This window comes from Mesocricetus auratus, unplaced genomic scaffold (assembly GCF_017639785.1).
Source record: "Mesocricetus auratus isolate SY011 unplaced genomic scaffold, BCM_Maur_2.0 Super-Scaffold_15014, whole genome shotgun sequence".
Taxonomy (NCBI): Eukaryota; Metazoa; Chordata; class Mammalia; order Rodentia; family Cricetidae; genus Mesocricetus; species Mesocricetus auratus.
Genome location: NW_024429186.1, coordinates 20,062,668 through 20,080,238, shown reverse-complemented (window position 1 = coordinate 20,080,238; position 17,571 = coordinate 20,062,668). Strand labels below are relative to the sequence as shown.

Here is a 17,571-nt window from a genome sequence, read left to right as displayed (position 1 = left end):
TGGATAAAGTGCTGTCATTTTTCCCATTTTCAGTCTCAATCAGATACTATGAAGCATATGACCACTGTAAAGGAGATAAATATAAAACTATAATCTTGGGACTAAAGATTTAACTCCATGGTAAAGACCTCGCCCTGTACTAAAAAAGAAAAAAAATTCTTGGGCTGGCGATGTAGCTAAGTAGTAAAACACTGCCACACCAAGTAACAAGCTACGGGTCTGATTCCGGGCAACCCTCAGCTAATTACAAAAACAAAACAAGTCTATCTATATTTCTTAGCTGTCCTAAATTCATTGGTTCCTTCAGCTCACACTAACTGATCACCTCCTGGGTGTCAAATGCTATCCTGGGTGCAAGCGCATAGCACTGGAGCAGAGAACAGAGTCCCTGTCCTGCCAGGGCTGCGTCCTGGGAGCAAAGACAAATAAGCAATGTAGATGGCCCACTGGCTATGACATACCCTAGAAGGAACCTATTCCTCTCAATATGAGGGGAGGAGCTTGGTCTTACCCCAACTTGATATGCCATGCTCTGTTGACACCCATGGGAGGCCTACCCTTTCTGAACAGAAACAGAGGGATGGAATGGGGTGAGGGTTGGGGGAGGAAACAGTAGATGAAGAGGGAGGGGAAACCAGTTGGTATGTAAAATAAACTAATACATTATTTGTTGGGGCAAGTCCTGTGCATTTGTCAATAAAGACTGCCTGGCCAATAGGAATCTAGATAGGTGGGACTAGGAGTCCAGGAGGATTCTGGGAAGGAGAAACACAGAGAGAGTCAACATGTAACGCCATAGGGTCGGAAGCCTGGAACTATTCTCCGGTAAGAGAAATACTTAGATTAACAATTATGGGGTAATTACTTAAGTCAGAGCTAGCCAGTAAGAAACAAGCAAGGCCAACAGCTTCATAATTAATATAGCCTCCTGTGTGTTTATTTGGGACTGATGCAGCTCTAGAACCAGGCTGGCAGGAAGGCTACTCTCAAAGAAAAAGCTTCTCTTAACAATTATTTAATTAAAAAAAAGATGCACTATAGAAGAACATTCGATTTTAGGAATAAAATACTAACATGTTTCTAAAGAGCAAACTAGGATTAAATAGAAAATTTTAACATATACAAACATTTTATTCCCCAAAGAAACTGTGATATAACCAAGGTAAATACACAAAGTTTCACTACAAAGGCAAGTTTATTCTGTGTGCTACTATACAGAAGGGATTTTGGTAAAAACTCACAAAACTGAGGGCAAGTCAGAGCTTCTCACTCTTAGACCATTAACCAGTTTGCTCTACCATAGGACCCCCATTCGTGTATCTCATCCCAATCAATGGACCCTTTGGGCCTATGATTTCGTCAAGATTCATTGTATATTATTTTATGTTTGCCTGTGCACATATATGTACACTGCGTGCATACCTGGTGCCAAAAAAAAAAAAAAAAAGGCCAGAAGAGGGTACTAGATGTCCTGGAGGGATCCCCTGGAACTGTAGCTACAGATGGTTGTGAGCCGCCTTGTGGGTGCTGGGAACTGAACTCTGAAGTGTAACAAGCATCTTCAACCACAGAGCCATCTCTGCTGCCCACAGATAACATTCCTTCATGCCAGGCATGATGGCCCACACCTGCCACACCACTACTTGGGAGGTACTGACAGGAGAACCAAGAATTCAAGGCTACTTTCTGCTACACAGTAAGTTCAAGACCAGTCTGGGTTACATGAGACCCCGTCTCAAAAAGCAGACAAGCAGGGCTGGCAAGACGGCTCAGCGGGCAAAGGCACTTGCTGTGAAGCCTGACAACCTGAGTTCCGCAGCCAACATCCACATAGTGGAAGGAGAGAGCCAATCCCCACAGCCGTCCGGCCTTGACATGCAAGCTATTGCATGCACACCCCCACACAAATACACACGCCCACACAAACACATGCACACACCCACACAAATGCACACATACACACAAACACATGCACACACCCACACAAATGAATACACATAAAAATAAATGTAAACAAAAGTGCTGTTATCATGCTATCCTAACATACATACAAACACATGCACACAGCCACACAAATGAATACACATAAAAATAAATGTAAACAAAAGTGCTGTTATCATGCTATCCTAACAAAAAATCACTTCAAAAGATGTGCTCGCAGTAAAAACACAGACAAGTCAAATATGTAACGGCTTAAATAATATCTGTGGGTACAAAGTATGGAGAAAGGAGAATTAAAGTTATTTTCTGAATAATGTGCATCAAACCTAGCAAGAAGAGACATGTTTGGTGGGTATTTTAATTCTCAGCAATGTCACTCCAAAATGCCATAATGATAAGTCTCCAGTCATCTTTTCTGGTCCATTTCCCATTAGTATATTAAATTTACAAGATGAAAAAGAAACTGTTAAACGCTTGAAGAAAACTAACTCAACACTAATTTAAAAAAAAAGTCATCACCCAACAAGCATCTCATGAACACTGCTCATTTTTCGTTCCTTGTCAGTTAGACAGCAGAGAAAACAGGAAGTCAATTATGGGCTCCAAAAAGCATTATGTGAAGCAGCAGACACAGCTTGTGGATAACCGGTGCCCCTAAAAAGCTACCTTCCAGGGATGCAAACCCAAACTTATCGTGTTGCCTCCAACTGCAGCTAAGTTTAAGGATACAAAGTGCAAGTTGTTGAAAATGCACTTAATATTGAGATCAGTTAGTCAAGTCAGAGCCTGAGCAATGTGACTAGTATGTAAAAGAGCCAAGACAAGCAGATCTTGGAGTCATCATCAAGAAAATGTACCAAACAGGTAAATAAAGACACTTGCTGCCAAGCTGATGACCTCCTGACTTCAATGCCCAGGAACCACATGGCAGAAGGAGAGAATAAACACACACACACACACACACACACACACACACACACACACACACACACACAAATAAAGCTTAAACAAACAAAAAGAGCCCAGAGTCTGTAATTCCAGCCACAGTAGGCAAAAAGCCCTGAACTGGAGGCTAGCCTGTGTGAGTTCTAGGCCATCCCGGGCTACAGAGTGAGACCTTATCTGAAAATTCCAAAAATTACATAAACAAATAAGCCAGGAAGAAGCTCAGAGATACAGTACTGGCTTTGTATGCTCAAGAACATGTGTCTAATCCCTAACATCAAAGTGAGGACAGAAACAAAAGAAAAATTAACTATAAAGGTAATCTATTTAGCATTTGTCAGTACACAACTTGCTTGAAGAACAGAATAAGGAAATACCTGCAAGCCCAACATGCTTAAGAAAATAGGGAGTCGCCGGGCGTTGGTGGTGCATGCCTTTAATCCCAGCACTCGGGAGGCAGAGGCAGACGGATCTCTGTGAGTTCGAGGCCAGCCTGGTCTACAGAGCGAGTGCCAGGACAGCCTCCAAAACTACACAGAGAAACCCTGTCTCGAAAAACCAAAAAAAGAAAATAGAGAGTCTTTGTTATTACAAAAGAACATGTTATATTGAGGTAGGGTGCATATTTGACAAGAAGAATGAAACAGAAGGCTCAATAAATGGCCCAGGAATTCAATTAATGTTTAAAGAAAGTGTGAGTCACCAGTTCAGACACTGTAAATTTGTCATGTGCTCACTGTCCAGATGGGCACAAAGGTGATGCCTGGTAGACAAGACAAACATTGATCTACAACCCCTGGTACAATGAAGAAAGGAATTCTTACTCATAACCTCCCTCTCTGTTCTCTGGGAGCTTTCACTTTAACAGTAAGGTGCCCATCAAGGAAATGAAGCCGGCAAAGTACCCTGAATTGGAGGCTAGAGTGAATGTATTCTAGAGAAACCTGGCTATGGAGTGAGACCTTATCTCAAAACTCTAATAAATAGGGGTCTAATAAATGGCTCAGGGGTTAAGAGTACTAGATGTTCTCCTAGAGGACTTGGGTTCTATTCCCAGCACCCACATGGTGGCTCCCTACTGTCTGTAACTCCTGCTCCAAAGGATCCAATGCCTCCCCACCCCAGGCACAAATGATGCATAGCTATGCATGCAGAAAAAACACTTAGACACACAAAATTGAACTAAATAAATCTAACAACAAAGCAAAACAAAAAAACCCTATTCCAATAAACAAATAAATAAGTGATGTCTAAAACTAATAATAGGCAATGGCATTCCTGAGCCCTATGAAGGAAAGCGACAGAAGGAAAAAGCATTTTTAGAGAAAAAGGAGACTATACCGAGAGGCAATCTGTGTCTGGGTAGCATAGTAGGAACATACAGAAAGAAACTAGAGTATGGAAACACAGATAGGAGAAAAGTTCTGTTGGTCTAAAGACAATCACTGTAAGTACAGCCTACAACTATCAACAACTGTCTCAAAATAACCAAATGAGAATCGAAGGTTCACAGCACACAGAGATGTCAAATGTTTGAGGAGATGAAAATGCTAAGTGTCTTAGCTTGATCTTTACAAGTATGCATGTAGAAATACTCTTACTATGTTCCAGAAATAAGGACAAATATCTTGTGTCAATTTTGTAAAATGAAGGTCAAGAAGCTCAGACAGGAGGCTTGAGGGGTGAAGGACAGTCTAGAATATACAGTGAGATAGACTTCAGGGACAGTGACAGAATTGAGTGACTGCCCCCTCCAACCTTCAGAACTCAACTCACAGGACTCCCTGGTGTGCAAACACACTGTCAAGGCACTCTGGTTGTCTCACACCTGAAAATTCCAACACTAGAGCACATGTATTTTCTATTATTAGCGCTTTGTTTTTTGGTCTTTGAGACAGGTCTCAAATATCCTAGGCTGGCCTTGAGCTTGACAGGTAGTCCAAGATGAATCTCTCAAGGGCTGGGATTACAGGTGTGTCCCACCATATTCAGCCTCATGCCTTGCTAGGGACTGAACCTAGGGTCTTGTGTACATCAAATACTATTATCAATTGAGCTACACCTATTAGCCCTTAAATTTATTAAACATTAAACTAAAGTTTCATAATACTCATCACTTAAATAAGTGAGTTTCCTAATTCAATAACTTACATGATTCTATATTATATATTTTAGGATGCATACACATACCCACACTTATTCACATGAGTCTCTTATTTACTTACTATATATATATATATATATATACACACACATATGCATATATATATGCATATATATATATATATCATCAAGACAAACAGTACCTTCATTATCAAGAGAAAAGCACGGGTGGCCTGAATTTGAGCCCCAGACTCTTTAAGCAGTAGAGAGAGCCAACTCCTGTAAGTTGGTCCCTGACCTCCACACATGCACCAGGGCACACGCATACCCACACACACACTAAATCGAAACAGAATTTTAAAATCATTTAACAGAAATCTAAACATCAAGAAAAATTCTTCTTTATGGTTGACTTTTGGAGTTTGAAAAACTGTTCAGGTAAGAGATCAATCAAAAATCCTAGTCCCTCTAGAGGATCCCATAGCTCTCTTATCTTCTTTTATACCACAGTCTTACCTATCCTACAAATATGTGCCTGAATTCAATTTGTGAATACTCATCCCAAAACATCTGCACGTGATGGGCTTTCTCTTAGGCTTTGGTTATTGTTAGAGCTCAGATGAAATCAGGCAGGAGAGAGAGACATGCACGTGAACTTCTCAGATTCCCGTGGAGATAGGAGCAGAGGATATCTGAATACCTGACAGACTGATTGAAAATGGAACACTCCCTGGCCGAGAGCACTTCCTAGATCAGTGGGGAGGCTGATCCTGCCTGGCACAGCAATCTCCTTCAGAGCCAGCAGAACTACAGTGGTCCTACATTTCCAGAAGAACCTCCAAGGTGACAGTGAAATGTGACACGCAGCTCTAAGTAACCTTTCACCTACACTTTATAAGCAAGCCCAATAAACTCACTGGCATTACCAATGAATAATTAATAGGAGCTAGAGAGATGGTTCAGTGGTTTAGCACACTTAGGTCTCTTGCAGAGGACTCTGGTTAGATTCCCGGCACCTGCATGGTGGCTCACAACCATCAGTAATCCAGTGCCATGGGATCCAACGCCCTCTTCTGACCTCTGTGGGCTCCAGACACACATGTGGTACACATACATACATGAAGGAAAAATATGTGTATGCCCAAAATAACATAAACCTAAGCAATCTTTTTAAAACCAAAAAGAAAGAAAGAAAGGAAGAAAGAAAGAAAGAGAGAAAGAAAGAAAGGAAGGAAGGAAGGAAGGAAGGAAGGAAGGAAGGAAGGAAGGAAGGAAGAAAGAGAGAGAGAGAAGGAAAGAAAGGAAGGGTAAGCTGGGCACAGTGGGTAGCCCATCCATGAGAGCCCAGCTACTTTAGAGGCTGAGACAGGAAGATGGCGAGTTTGAGACAAGCCTGAGCTACACAGCAAGTGTTGTGATTTTAAAAAGTGGAGCTTGAGAGAAAGACACCAGAGGCAACAGAGCTTGGGTGGAAGGGTTTTTTATTGGGGAAAAGGGGAGCCTGGCCTCTGGGGACAGGAGTGACAGAAAAGAGAGGCAGAGAGAGAGAAAAAGAGAGAGGAGTCAGGCAGAGAGGCAGAGAGAAAGATGGGAAGTAGGCAGAGCTCTTTATTTTTTTGGGGGGGGGGTTCGAGGCAGGGTTTCTCTGTGGCTTTGGAGGCTGTCCTGGAACTAGCTCTTGTAAACCAGGCTGGCCTCGGACTCACAGAGATCCGCCTGCCTCTGCCTCCTGAGTGCTGGGATTAAAGGCGTGCCCCACCACCGCCTGGCTGCAGGGCCCTTTTAAAAGGGAATGTAGTGAATGTGCACAGGTGGTGCTCTTAGTGGCTGCAACTGAGGGCGTGTCCTGTCAGAGCCCCAAGGACAGGCCAGTACACATGCCCGAATAGTAACAGCAAGACCCTGCTAAACAGAGAGAACAAAAGTGCAAGAAAGAAATGGAGCAGAGAAGAGGAGGACAGGGAGCTAGAGGGAATGAAAGAGAAAAGAAAAAGAAAGGCAAAGAAAAAAGAAAAGAAAAGAAAAGAAAGGGGGGAAATAGTGTTTTTGTACCCATGTACAAAGCTTTGGAAATGTTCCACTCTCTCCAGGAAATGAAATCACAGAGCAGAGTATGAACTGCAATCACACTTATCATTCTAGGTTGAAAACGCCAACCTTGTGGTTTAAAGTACATGGATATTTATTCAGGAACTATGTGCCACAAGGTGGTAGACACTATTCTGGACACCAGAAATACATCAGGGAACCGGAACCCTGCTCCAATGAAGCTTACATACTAAAACAGAAAGTGCTGATGTCTTTCACACACTAAATGCCATTTAAAACTCATTCCATACAAATCTCTAATAAACCACAACCATGTGAGCGAATGCCCCAAGCCAGGAGGTAAAATGTGAGGTAAAATTTTGTTTGCATAATCCATCTTCAAAAAAATGCTTTGAGGATAGTGTTAGAGGCTGCTTAGCATTTAACTCAACTTCAAACATGTTAGTTATGCACATGTGGAATAACCAAAGAATAGTCTCCCTAAAGTATCTGCGCATAGGATCACGTGCTGAATGAAGTAAGTGCACACACTCTTGCATGCGAGCGTGCACAGATACTCACCCTTTTAGGTTATAAAGCTGTACCCGTCCTCCACCCCCTGCCACCATCCAGGATTTCATAAATTCCCTGTATCCTAATTGGGGATTTAAAAACTTTTCAAAGCAAATGTAAATTTAAACCATATAAGGACCCCAAATCAAAGCAGGATATACAAAGAAATAAGATTACAGTAAACCTAATTAAAATCCAAACCACTGCACCAGTCGGTGGTGGCACACGCCTTGAATCCCAGCACTCGGGAGGCAAAAGCAGGTGGATCTCTGTGAGTTCGAGGCTAGCCTGGTCTACAGAGCAAGTTCCAGGATAGACTCCAAAGGTACAGAGAAACCCTACTTCCAAAACAAACAAACAAAAAGCCAATCCATTGTAGCATGAAAGAGATGAGCTAATATTGTTAAATAAGAATTTTCCTGAAAGGCATACTCTAAAGAAAGAAATATAAACTGGGTCCAAAGTTTCATAGCCTAGGATCTGGGCTGAGCCTAACGGAAGAAAGGAGCAACTCCAGCGCTCTAAAGCTCTGCTGCCAGGCAGTGGGCAAGGACACTGCACAGAGGACTTCATCAGCTTGTGTGCAAACAGCGGCTCAATTGTGAGGGCAGGCTACCATCTCAGTATTTCAGAAATCTGCAAGCAGTATGGCTACCAGAATATTTTATACAGGCGCACACGCACACACTCGAGGTTTCCCAGTTAATTAACATAAGAATTCATCCAAAGAGAATTCAGCCAGTCACCGCAGCGATGTTGGTCACATACGCACAGCACAGGGACCACAAATAAAAACAAGAGGTGGAGCATGGTGGGTCATGCCTGGAATCAACCTGGGCTATGCGTACAGTGAGGCCTGTCTCAAAATAATAATGATGACGATGACGATGATGATGATGATGATGAGTCTGATGACTAACACATTGAGAGTTTCCTAACACCAAGCCCTCTGCTCAATGTCACACTTTAATACAGAATTTTTTTCTTTTTTTGTCTTTCTTTGGGGAGTGAGGGAGGGGGTTGACACACGGTTTCTCTGTGTAGCCCTAGCTGTCCTGGAACTAATTCTGTAGACCGGACTGGCCTTGCACTCACATAGATGCACCTGACTCTGACTCCCAAGTGCTGGGATTAAAGGTTTGAATATTAGATTTTTAAACAACCACCAATCCTCAATTTGAGAAACTGGTAGATGTAACTTAATATTCAGCAAGTGACAAGAGCTGGCACCCAATGGACTGTCTCTGGAACTCTTGCTAAGCAGCCTCCCAAAGAGGCAAACTGAAGCAGTGCCCATGACATACTGGTCCCAGGGAAGGGACTTTTCCCCCACTCAAAAAAACCTGTCTGGTTCTGCAGACAGTGGGATTCCCCCTCTGAAAATGTATCATTTCCAGGGCAACACCTCTCCGAGGGGCTCTGCCTCCCTGGTGGCCTTCTTTTGGGCTGGCAGTGGATCACACCCTGGCTCTTGGGGCACGAAAACATGGGGCTCTTAGCAGTTCAACGTTGCATTACAGGATACTGAACTGCCCTGGTTTTACATATTATCCTAAGTGATGGGGTAATCCTTACTTATTTTTTATTGTGATTATTACAGCTTGTTCTATTATTGTCTGTTTGGTCGATTTCTTGAAACGGGGTCCCTGTGTAGCTTGGGCTGGCCTCAAACTTCAATTTGAGATCTTTCAGTCCCAGCCTCCGGGGTACAATACTATTACATGCTAAAGTCCCGGCTCTCCTCGCATTATATGGCATTATTGTGAAGTCTCTATGGTTGCATTATGGAAGCAAACTGGTACTTAAGTAATCGAGAGGAGCCATTTTCCCCTGCAACTTGGATTTGACAGCAGCAAAACTTGTCGCCCAAACGTACAACGGTAATTCTGGGCTTGCCTGGTGAGAGGTACCAACACACCGGCAGTTCTCACACGTGCTGGATGTACACAATCGGGGGACAGGTGTCACCCCACTCAGATTATTTCTGAACAAGGCATTTGGAAGAGTTAGACCTGGTGACCAAGGCATCTGTTTACACATTACATAGCGGACCTTCTTTTCCAAGAGAAAGTTTGCTAAGCTTTCTAACCAGTACTGTGGTTAAAAACTGAAGCAGTGGATGATCTTCCCAAGGACAAGACAGTCAGTCCCCTCAGAATCAGGCCGGCCCTCTTGGTGTACTCTGCTCTGTTTAAAACTGGCCTCGGAGAGGAATCGTGGGGGGCACACTCCTACAGTCCCAGCACTCCAGAGGCGAGGCAGGAGATAAGCAATTCACACTGAGTTTCAGGCCAGCCTGAGCTACAGGAGACCTTCTCTCAATAACAACAACAACAACAATTTTCTTTAAAAAGAAAGAGAAGAAATCTTGGACTGAGGGCATCCCCACAGTGTTGAATAACGCTGTTTAGATCCTGAACTGGAGCCTCTAGCAAAAGATGGCAATCTCCTAGGCTGTGGCTGGTTTTTTTTAAACATTTGCCTACTTTTCTTTTATGTGTGCAACACCTGTGCCTCCACAGTGCGTGTTTACACACTATGTCCATGCCTGGTGTCCACAGAGGCCAGAAGAGGGTGTTCTATGGCCTGGAACTGGAGTTACAGGTGTTTGTGGACCACCGTGTGGGTGTTAGGAGTCAAAACTCAGGTCCTCTCTAAGTGCTCTCAACTGCTGGCCGTGGTGTCTCCAGCCCTGGGCTTCTTGACTAACAGAAAGCAAAGGTGGTGAGCTCAGTCTTCCTGCATTTACTGAACGCACATGATGCTCTGCTTATAAAAACAAATACACCATAGTCCTTATGAAGCTGACTCTCTGGGGGTGTAGGCAGACCTGATGTATTTGGATGAACCTTATAGAGAAAAAAAATAAAAAACAATATTTGGCTGGGGCAGGATAGGGAGGAGGGGATGAGGACGAGGACAGGGACAGAGATGAATGAAGGAAGTATCAAGATACCAAATAAAGGGCCGGGCGCTGGTGGCGCACGCCTTTAATCCCAGCACTCGGGAGGCAGAGGCAGGTGGATCTCTGTGAGTTCGAGACCAGGCTGGACCGACAGCCTCCAAAACAATACAGAGAAACCCTGTCTCAAAAAACAAAAAAAAACAAAAAAAAAACAAACAAACAAACAAAAAAAAAGATACCAAATAAATGCAAATAAGCAGGAGACTAAGTCCCTCTCTCCCAGACAGCTTTCCCTTTTTCCTCCTTGAGCGGATCTATATATTCCCTTCCAAGGTTCTTCTGTCTTCTGTTCAACACACAGCATGGGCTACCTCCTCCCGTGCTCCAGGGACAGTCTTACCTCTCCTGGCTTCCATCCACCTAGCTGGGCTGAGATTCCCAAGCCTCTCTCCTTCAGCCTGGATCTCTCGCCTGGCCCTACACGAAGCATATCCACCTCTCAGTCCAACAACTCCAGTTCATACCAAGTGGTATCAACCGGCACCTCAAACCTAGTATTTAGGTCCCGAACTGAATGCAGCTCTTTCAAATTTCCTCTTAATTACAGTCTACTGATAACCTGAGGGCCAACTAGACTCCCAGCTAACAGCTGTTTGGTTGGTCCTAAAGCTCTCCAGCTTCTACATCTTCTCTCCATCCCCGAGCAAAGGCAGACGGCTACTGTCTGCATCTGAACTACTATTCAGTCATTCTCAAGAGGACTCGCATAGGCAGAAACACACCTTGGTTTAAAAAGCCTAGGTCATCTTCCCTATTCCTATCAAGGTAAGTTGAAATATTAACAACAAAATGCCTTTGTTACTTGTGTAGGATCAGTGATTTGTAGCCAGGTAGGACCCCTTGCCCTAGCACTGAAGTCATTGCTCAGATATTCCTTTCCCTCCCTGCTCCTATGAGAACAAGCATTCACGCCTACCTTCTCACTGGTCTCAACACTGGGGCAATCTACTGGTACCTCTGTACACAGCTGGCACTTACAGGGTCTCAAAACTAAACCATCAACTGATTTTTCCTAGAAAAAAAAAGTGATCTATTCCCGATGTCTTATGAACTACAATATCTATGTGGAATTTCCAAATAAAACACGAGCCGTTTAAGAGCCTGTTTCTTCTTTTTCTCAACCATGGTCCAAGCAGCCAAATGCAGGGAGAGTTCCCAAGTTTAGAGTTCCTTCTTTTACAGTGCTTACAGCAGAACTTTTAATTTAGGACCTTGTGGGGATATGTGAGGACTCCACAACTTCCTACCCAGAGCCCGAGTTCCTATGATTACTGTAATAGACAATTAGTAAGTACTTAGAGTTTTTACATGTGCTTTAAACCACAGCCACTCCGAGCACAGGCGCCACTGTCAGACTTACGGCTCTCATGGACGAACTGGGACTTGGAGACATCAAATAACTCGTCTAAGGTTATAGAACTAGTTGGTGAGGAAAGCAAAATTCAGACTTCAGGTGGCATGACTCTAGAGTCTCCACTTGGGCTACCAAAAATAGCCCAAGTGAATGTTGCACAAACGAATAAATGCATGCATGTAGGCTGGGGAGGTGGCTCAGTGGTTAAGAGCACTGGTTGCTCTTCCAGAGGACCTGAGTTCAATTCCCAGCAACCACACAGTGGCTCACAACCACCTGTAATACAATCAGACTGTTTCTTCTGGTGTGCATGAAGACAGACCACTCATATACATAAATCCATGAAAAAATTAATTTAAAAAATATTTCCTCTTAATCCTTATACTGTCTAATGCAACTGACAGAGGAAAAAAAACTTAAAAACACATGCATGCGTGCATACATGCATGAAGACAGTAAACTGATCAGACTGACCCAATTAGGATTTAATAATAAGTGGGAACTTGGATAACCCAAAAAACACGCATATTTGATTCTCCACAGTCTTTATGGAAGGCATAGGATTCAAACAGGGTAAAAAGATAGACATTGTAAATTCTCCTGGGAGCACCCCACCCACGGAGTAAAACTTTTGCTCTGATCTCTTCCTTCCTCCTTGGGTGGAGAGCTTGCAGGCTCACCGACAGGACTTGCTTCCAGTTTCAGGCGGCTAGGATACACAGCCACTATGAGGTAAGGAGAGAAGACAGGCCAGAGAAACCTGCAGTCTCGTTAGCAGCTTACCTCCCTCAGCTCCAGTCTTTGGGCTACAGCTTCTAGGCTCTCCTGGCCAGTGCTCTCCACAGACAAAGTGAATTCCACAAATTCATTATTGAGCAGCTGGATCCGGGCAACCAGGCAGCTCTTGCTGGACACAGTGTAGCGCCGGGTGCGTTTCAATTTCAGTCCAAATGGCAGTGGCATCTTCTCCCTTCAACAGTGGAGGGGCCAGGAAGGAACGATCCAGCAGTGATGGAGCCAAGCCAAAGCGACCCTCTGGTGTCAAAACAAACTCCAGTCTCCAGTTACTCATCCAACAGCCGCTGCCGCCATTAAAAAGCAACTGAGTCTCCAAAGGCCAAGTGATGGGGACATCCACGCCAGAGCTGAGGAAAGAGAAAAGCAGTTACTATGGGCTTTGCTTTAAAATTAAAAAGAAAGAAAGAAAATCGCTGTAACTGAGTATAAAGAATAAGCTTTGCCTTTCTGCTGGAATACGAAAGGTCTAACACGAGCAGGGAGGTGACAGGAAAAATTTATCTCGAGGGCCGAGGGTGGGGCCCAGGGTCAGACCCCACCCCTCATTCTACCTCACTCACTTCTAGTGATAGCAGCCCCGGCTGTTAGGATTAAATAAGATAATGCCCAGCACGTCTATACTCCAAAGCATTAGTGGTCATCTTGCTAGGTTGGAGGAAGGGTTGTTTTTTCATAGGTAACTCTTTCGAGTTTCCCAATACTCAGATGTCTTCAGTTCCTGATTGTGTTTATTTATTAAGTGCACAACAAGAGACCCGGCTCTTCAGGCAAATTAATCCTGCAACCCAAATGGGGAGAATAATCCCACCTAACATATAGCAACTATGAGGTTCAAAGGAAATAAAGCGCTTAACAAGGCTTTCTAAAGCCCCTTCTGGTTCATTATTAACGCCACCACAAAGATGTGAGTATAAACAAGTCCTAAGCACCCTGGAGATGCTCGATCTCAAATCATAGCACTTCTGAGAAGCGTGCTCTGGACTCCCCTCCCGGGTAGGGACACCTAGGGAGGCTGTGGGCGCTCACCTAAAGAGAAGGGCGAGGCCTTAAAAGCCATCCTGGTTAAAGAGGGAGAGCAAGGCTGGGCAAGCCCATGAAGTCCAACGCAGCTGAGCGCCTCAGCTTCCGAGCCTCAGACTCCCCTCCCCTGGATGAAAGCAAGCAGTGTTGCCTGGCCAACCGGGAATGTCGGAAGCCTCGCCAGCCCCGGAACCCTCCGCCAGCGGCCCCGTTTCCGGGCGGACGTGCTCCGAAAGGACCGGCCTCCCCTGTGATCGGAGGAGGGAGGATTTAAAGGGGCCGGCGTTAGTCCTATAGGCAGGGAGAGATTGGTCGCTCAGTTTGAGGCCGTATCCACGTAACAGCACCCCCAAAACACGCTACGTTTTTAACCACACTTGTTGATGGTGACTTCTGCGGTGAGATAAACTGGGGGCGAGCGACAGCTCGGGATTTTTATTAGAGTTATTTTCTCCTCAACAATTTGACAAAAATCTCAGTTATTTCCATCCCTCGCACTGCTGTCAGTCTCACCTCCGCCCCTTCCTCCGGGGACGAATCCTTTAGCCAAGCAGGGTCCTAGCTGATTACTCGACTTGGGAGCGAGACCGCGCGGTTGGATAGTCTGCTCCTAAGCCTCGCCAGGCAAACAGAACCCAGGCCTCAACAGAAGCCTCGGTCTCGCGCTAATACGGACCTAGCTGGGTATCCTCCGATTTTTCTCCATCACTCCCAGTCTTCCTTTCTGCCCTGCTCACCAGTCTGAGACTCAACCCCAGAGGTTATGAACGGCCAGGCCTGCGGAAGGACTGAACTAGAAACTGAGGTTTAGACTTTGCCAAACTCAAGTCTTGGAATTCCATTCCACAAATATGTCCTGCGTCTCAGAGCACAAGACAGCCTGATGAGCATCTTGAGGAAATCCAAGACGAATCCTAAGCCGTCTCTGCCCTTAAGGAGATTACAGGCATCTATAATTATATTCAGAGCTGTATCACTAATAGGGACATGGTCAAGGTTTCTAAAAATTTTGTTAATGTTTTGCTTTTTAGAGCTCTGTAGTGAGGTGATCTCCCTGCCACCACTGCAGAAAGATGAAACAAGGGGCCGAGGAATGCCAGAGGGGAAAGTGGAAAACTACAGCATTATGTTAATATTTGCTGAATAGCTTCCTTGGGTAAAAGCATTACTCCATAGAAGGAATGGGGAGGAGGGACCATAATAAGAGAGTCTCTACATGCAATATTTTTCCAAGTTATTTGTTGTTCCCAGAGTATAAACAGATGAAGTGGACGGGGACACACACACACACACACACACACACACACACACACACACACACCTTAAACAAGCTTTTAGCCAGAAGATATGCCAATTGTGTTCCTGTAAATTTAAAAACAAAAATATGGGTAGCATGCAAAGTATTATCTCAAAAGATAGTTATAGATTTCAGTCTTACAAGTTGTGGTAACTGGAAATATTAAGGAATGTGTATAAAAAAACAAGGTTTTGTATGTCCAAAGGAAAGACATCTGATTTAGGTACTGTCAAATGTGTTAATTTCTTCACTATAAAGATGGAGCTATGCCTTAAACACAGCATATTACACTATATGGCTTAATTATTAACTTAAGTTCTGATTAGGTAAACTCAAATTTCCAGTTGTCCCTGAGATTGGAAATGTTTTACAGCATCAGGGATGAGGAAAAACCAATGTTTTTTTTTCTTTTTGCAGCTGTTATAATCTGATTGTTATATTTCTGTGTATTTACATCTAAGAATGTCTGGTTTCTTGATTATTCATATAAAACCCACTGTGCCAAAAGTCCTGCTTAGTAACTTTAAATTGTATCACTGATGAATATATCTCAGTGACGTCATAAATTATGTTTGACTATTACAGCCAAGGAGTAGAAATTTAAGGTATTCTGAGGAGAGCTGAGGTGTCAATTACTAAATGAAATAGGTTATATCCATTACAGAATAAGAAAAAAAATGAAATAGGCTATATCCATTACAGAATAAGAAAAAAAATGCATGTTAAACTCTGCTTCATAAGATTGCAAAAGGTGGTCTGCTTCTACTAGTGAGTTCATTTTCATTTTTCTTGTCCATATCCCCTTCCAAATGTTTCTCAAACTCACTTTAAGCCTGAATCTTACGGGACACCCCACCCTAATTCGCTCGCCACATGTTCATGGAATTTTGCCACTATCCCTGTAGCATTAAATAATCACTGAAAAGGAAGTATCTGGCATTTTTTAGAACATCTTTATCTTAGTGCTTTTGAGAATCTATAGTTAAACGGCCTACAAACAAAACAACTATTTTCAGAGTGAAATGCTTGTGCCCCGAACTAAAAAAGAAAAAGAAACCTGTCAGTAACTATTAGACCGACATCCTGCAGTTGTCACTTGGAGCTCGTACATGGTCAGAACGTGTTTTCTAGCATTATCTACTATCATAAGGCTTTCTCGGCGGGGGAGAGGGGGCTGGGAATAAGGCTAGCATTCTCAGAGCAGCCAATCTAATCAGGGTTTGCAGAAATCACAAATCGAAATCTGCAGATCCAAGAATTCTCCGGGAGTAAAGGCTCTTGACTCCAAACCGAAACGAGCAGTTGCCAAACAATCCTTCCTTTATGCCTCCTGTCGCCAAAGTTATCGGACAACTTCCACACTCCACGTATTCCGAGGGGCACAAATATGCCCAAGATTTCAAACCCTGATCCAGAATTAAGCCGCAGCCATCCGCGGAGGAGTCCGGAATAGAAGTTCCAGACTCTTTTTAGAAATGACTCGAGGAGATCAGAGCGAGCCTGGGAGGGGAAGACTTCGCTCTTTGTTACGCCCCTGCCCGAGTCCCCCCCGCGCCTCACCTGCTCCCGCTCCCGCCGGGTCGGGGCCACGCGCCCGCTCTGCGTCCCGCCTCCCCGGGCTCCCTCCGCGCGGCCGCCGCTCTCCCGTCCGCGTCCCGGGCCCGCGCTCCGGCCGCACACTCTGCACGCAGCCGCCGGGTCGCTGCGGGACTCGCTGGGGAAGCTCAGAGGCTGGGATCGGAGCTGCGGGGCCCGCGTCCCTCCCCCTGGGCCGGGCGCGCGGATCCGGGGAGGCGGCGGCGCGTGACCTCAGAGAGCTGGAATGCGGGCGGCGGGGAGCGGGGGAGGCCGGACAGCTGCGCCCGGCCGGCCGCCGGGGAGGGGGCGCGCCGCTGCTGTTTTTAACCGTGTGACCAGTTATTTTAAGTTTCCAAATAAAGCGGAGCTTTAATATACATATAAAAAAGGAGGGGAGGGGGACGCTATTTTGGGTCCAGGTAGAAAGGGACCTGGTGCGGTACTTGAGTGGTGGTCTGTAGAGAAACTGGGGTTACTGGTGTGCTAGTGTACTTGGAGCGTTCCACACCCCCCTTTAGTGCCTGCTCCTCCAGTAAAGTACACACTGCTCCTCCGCCTTAGGAACTCTGAAGCGAAACGTGGAGAGAAGTGAAAAGCTGACACAAATGGGAGCCGAGAGGCATGCCGGGGAGAAGAGTTCTAGAAATAAGGGTGACCAGGGAAGCCATTCCAGACCTAAAGTTCTCATAGCTGAGCTTTGCCTTGGGGACCACTGGGAAGGACTGACAACCCCGAGGTGGCCATGGGAGTAGCTCGAAGGGAAAGAGAACTGGGGAGCTGACCCCACCCCCACCCCAGACCATTGAGACCTCCTCGGGAGCATGGTCCCCCAGAGAGAACTGTATGCATACCTAGCGCAGAATGAAAGAAGCTCCAGGGTCAGATTGTTTGCATTCAAATCCCAGCTCCAACCCTTACTGGCAAATTCCTTAGCCTCCTTGCAATTAATTCCTCTCCTGAAAGCCGGGA

General features: G+C 44.9%; 1 protein-coding gene across 2 annotated transcripts in view; it reads right to left on the bottom strand.

The window, feature by feature from the left end:
* Ptpn21 (protein tyrosine phosphatase non-receptor type 21) overlaps positions 1–16,788 on the bottom strand; it is a 61,326-nt gene extending 44,538 nt beyond the window's left edge. Inside the window, exons 1-2 of one of the 2 annotated variants that reach the window (XM_040742652.1) lie at positions 16,585–16,788; positions 12,693–13,054 (exon numbers count right to left, since the gene is read on the bottom strand). In XM_040742652.1, the coding sequence (XP_040598586.1) occupies positions 12,693–12,872 (180 nt within the window). In that variant the 5' untranslated portion in view covers positions 12,873–13,054; positions 16,585–16,788. Of the gene's footprint in view, positions 1–12,692; positions 13,055–13,733; positions 13,916–16,584 lie in introns of those variants that run through there. The other variant, XM_040742653.1, reaches the window with a different exon arrangement.
* Positions 16,789–17,571: the final 783 nt, after the last annotated feature.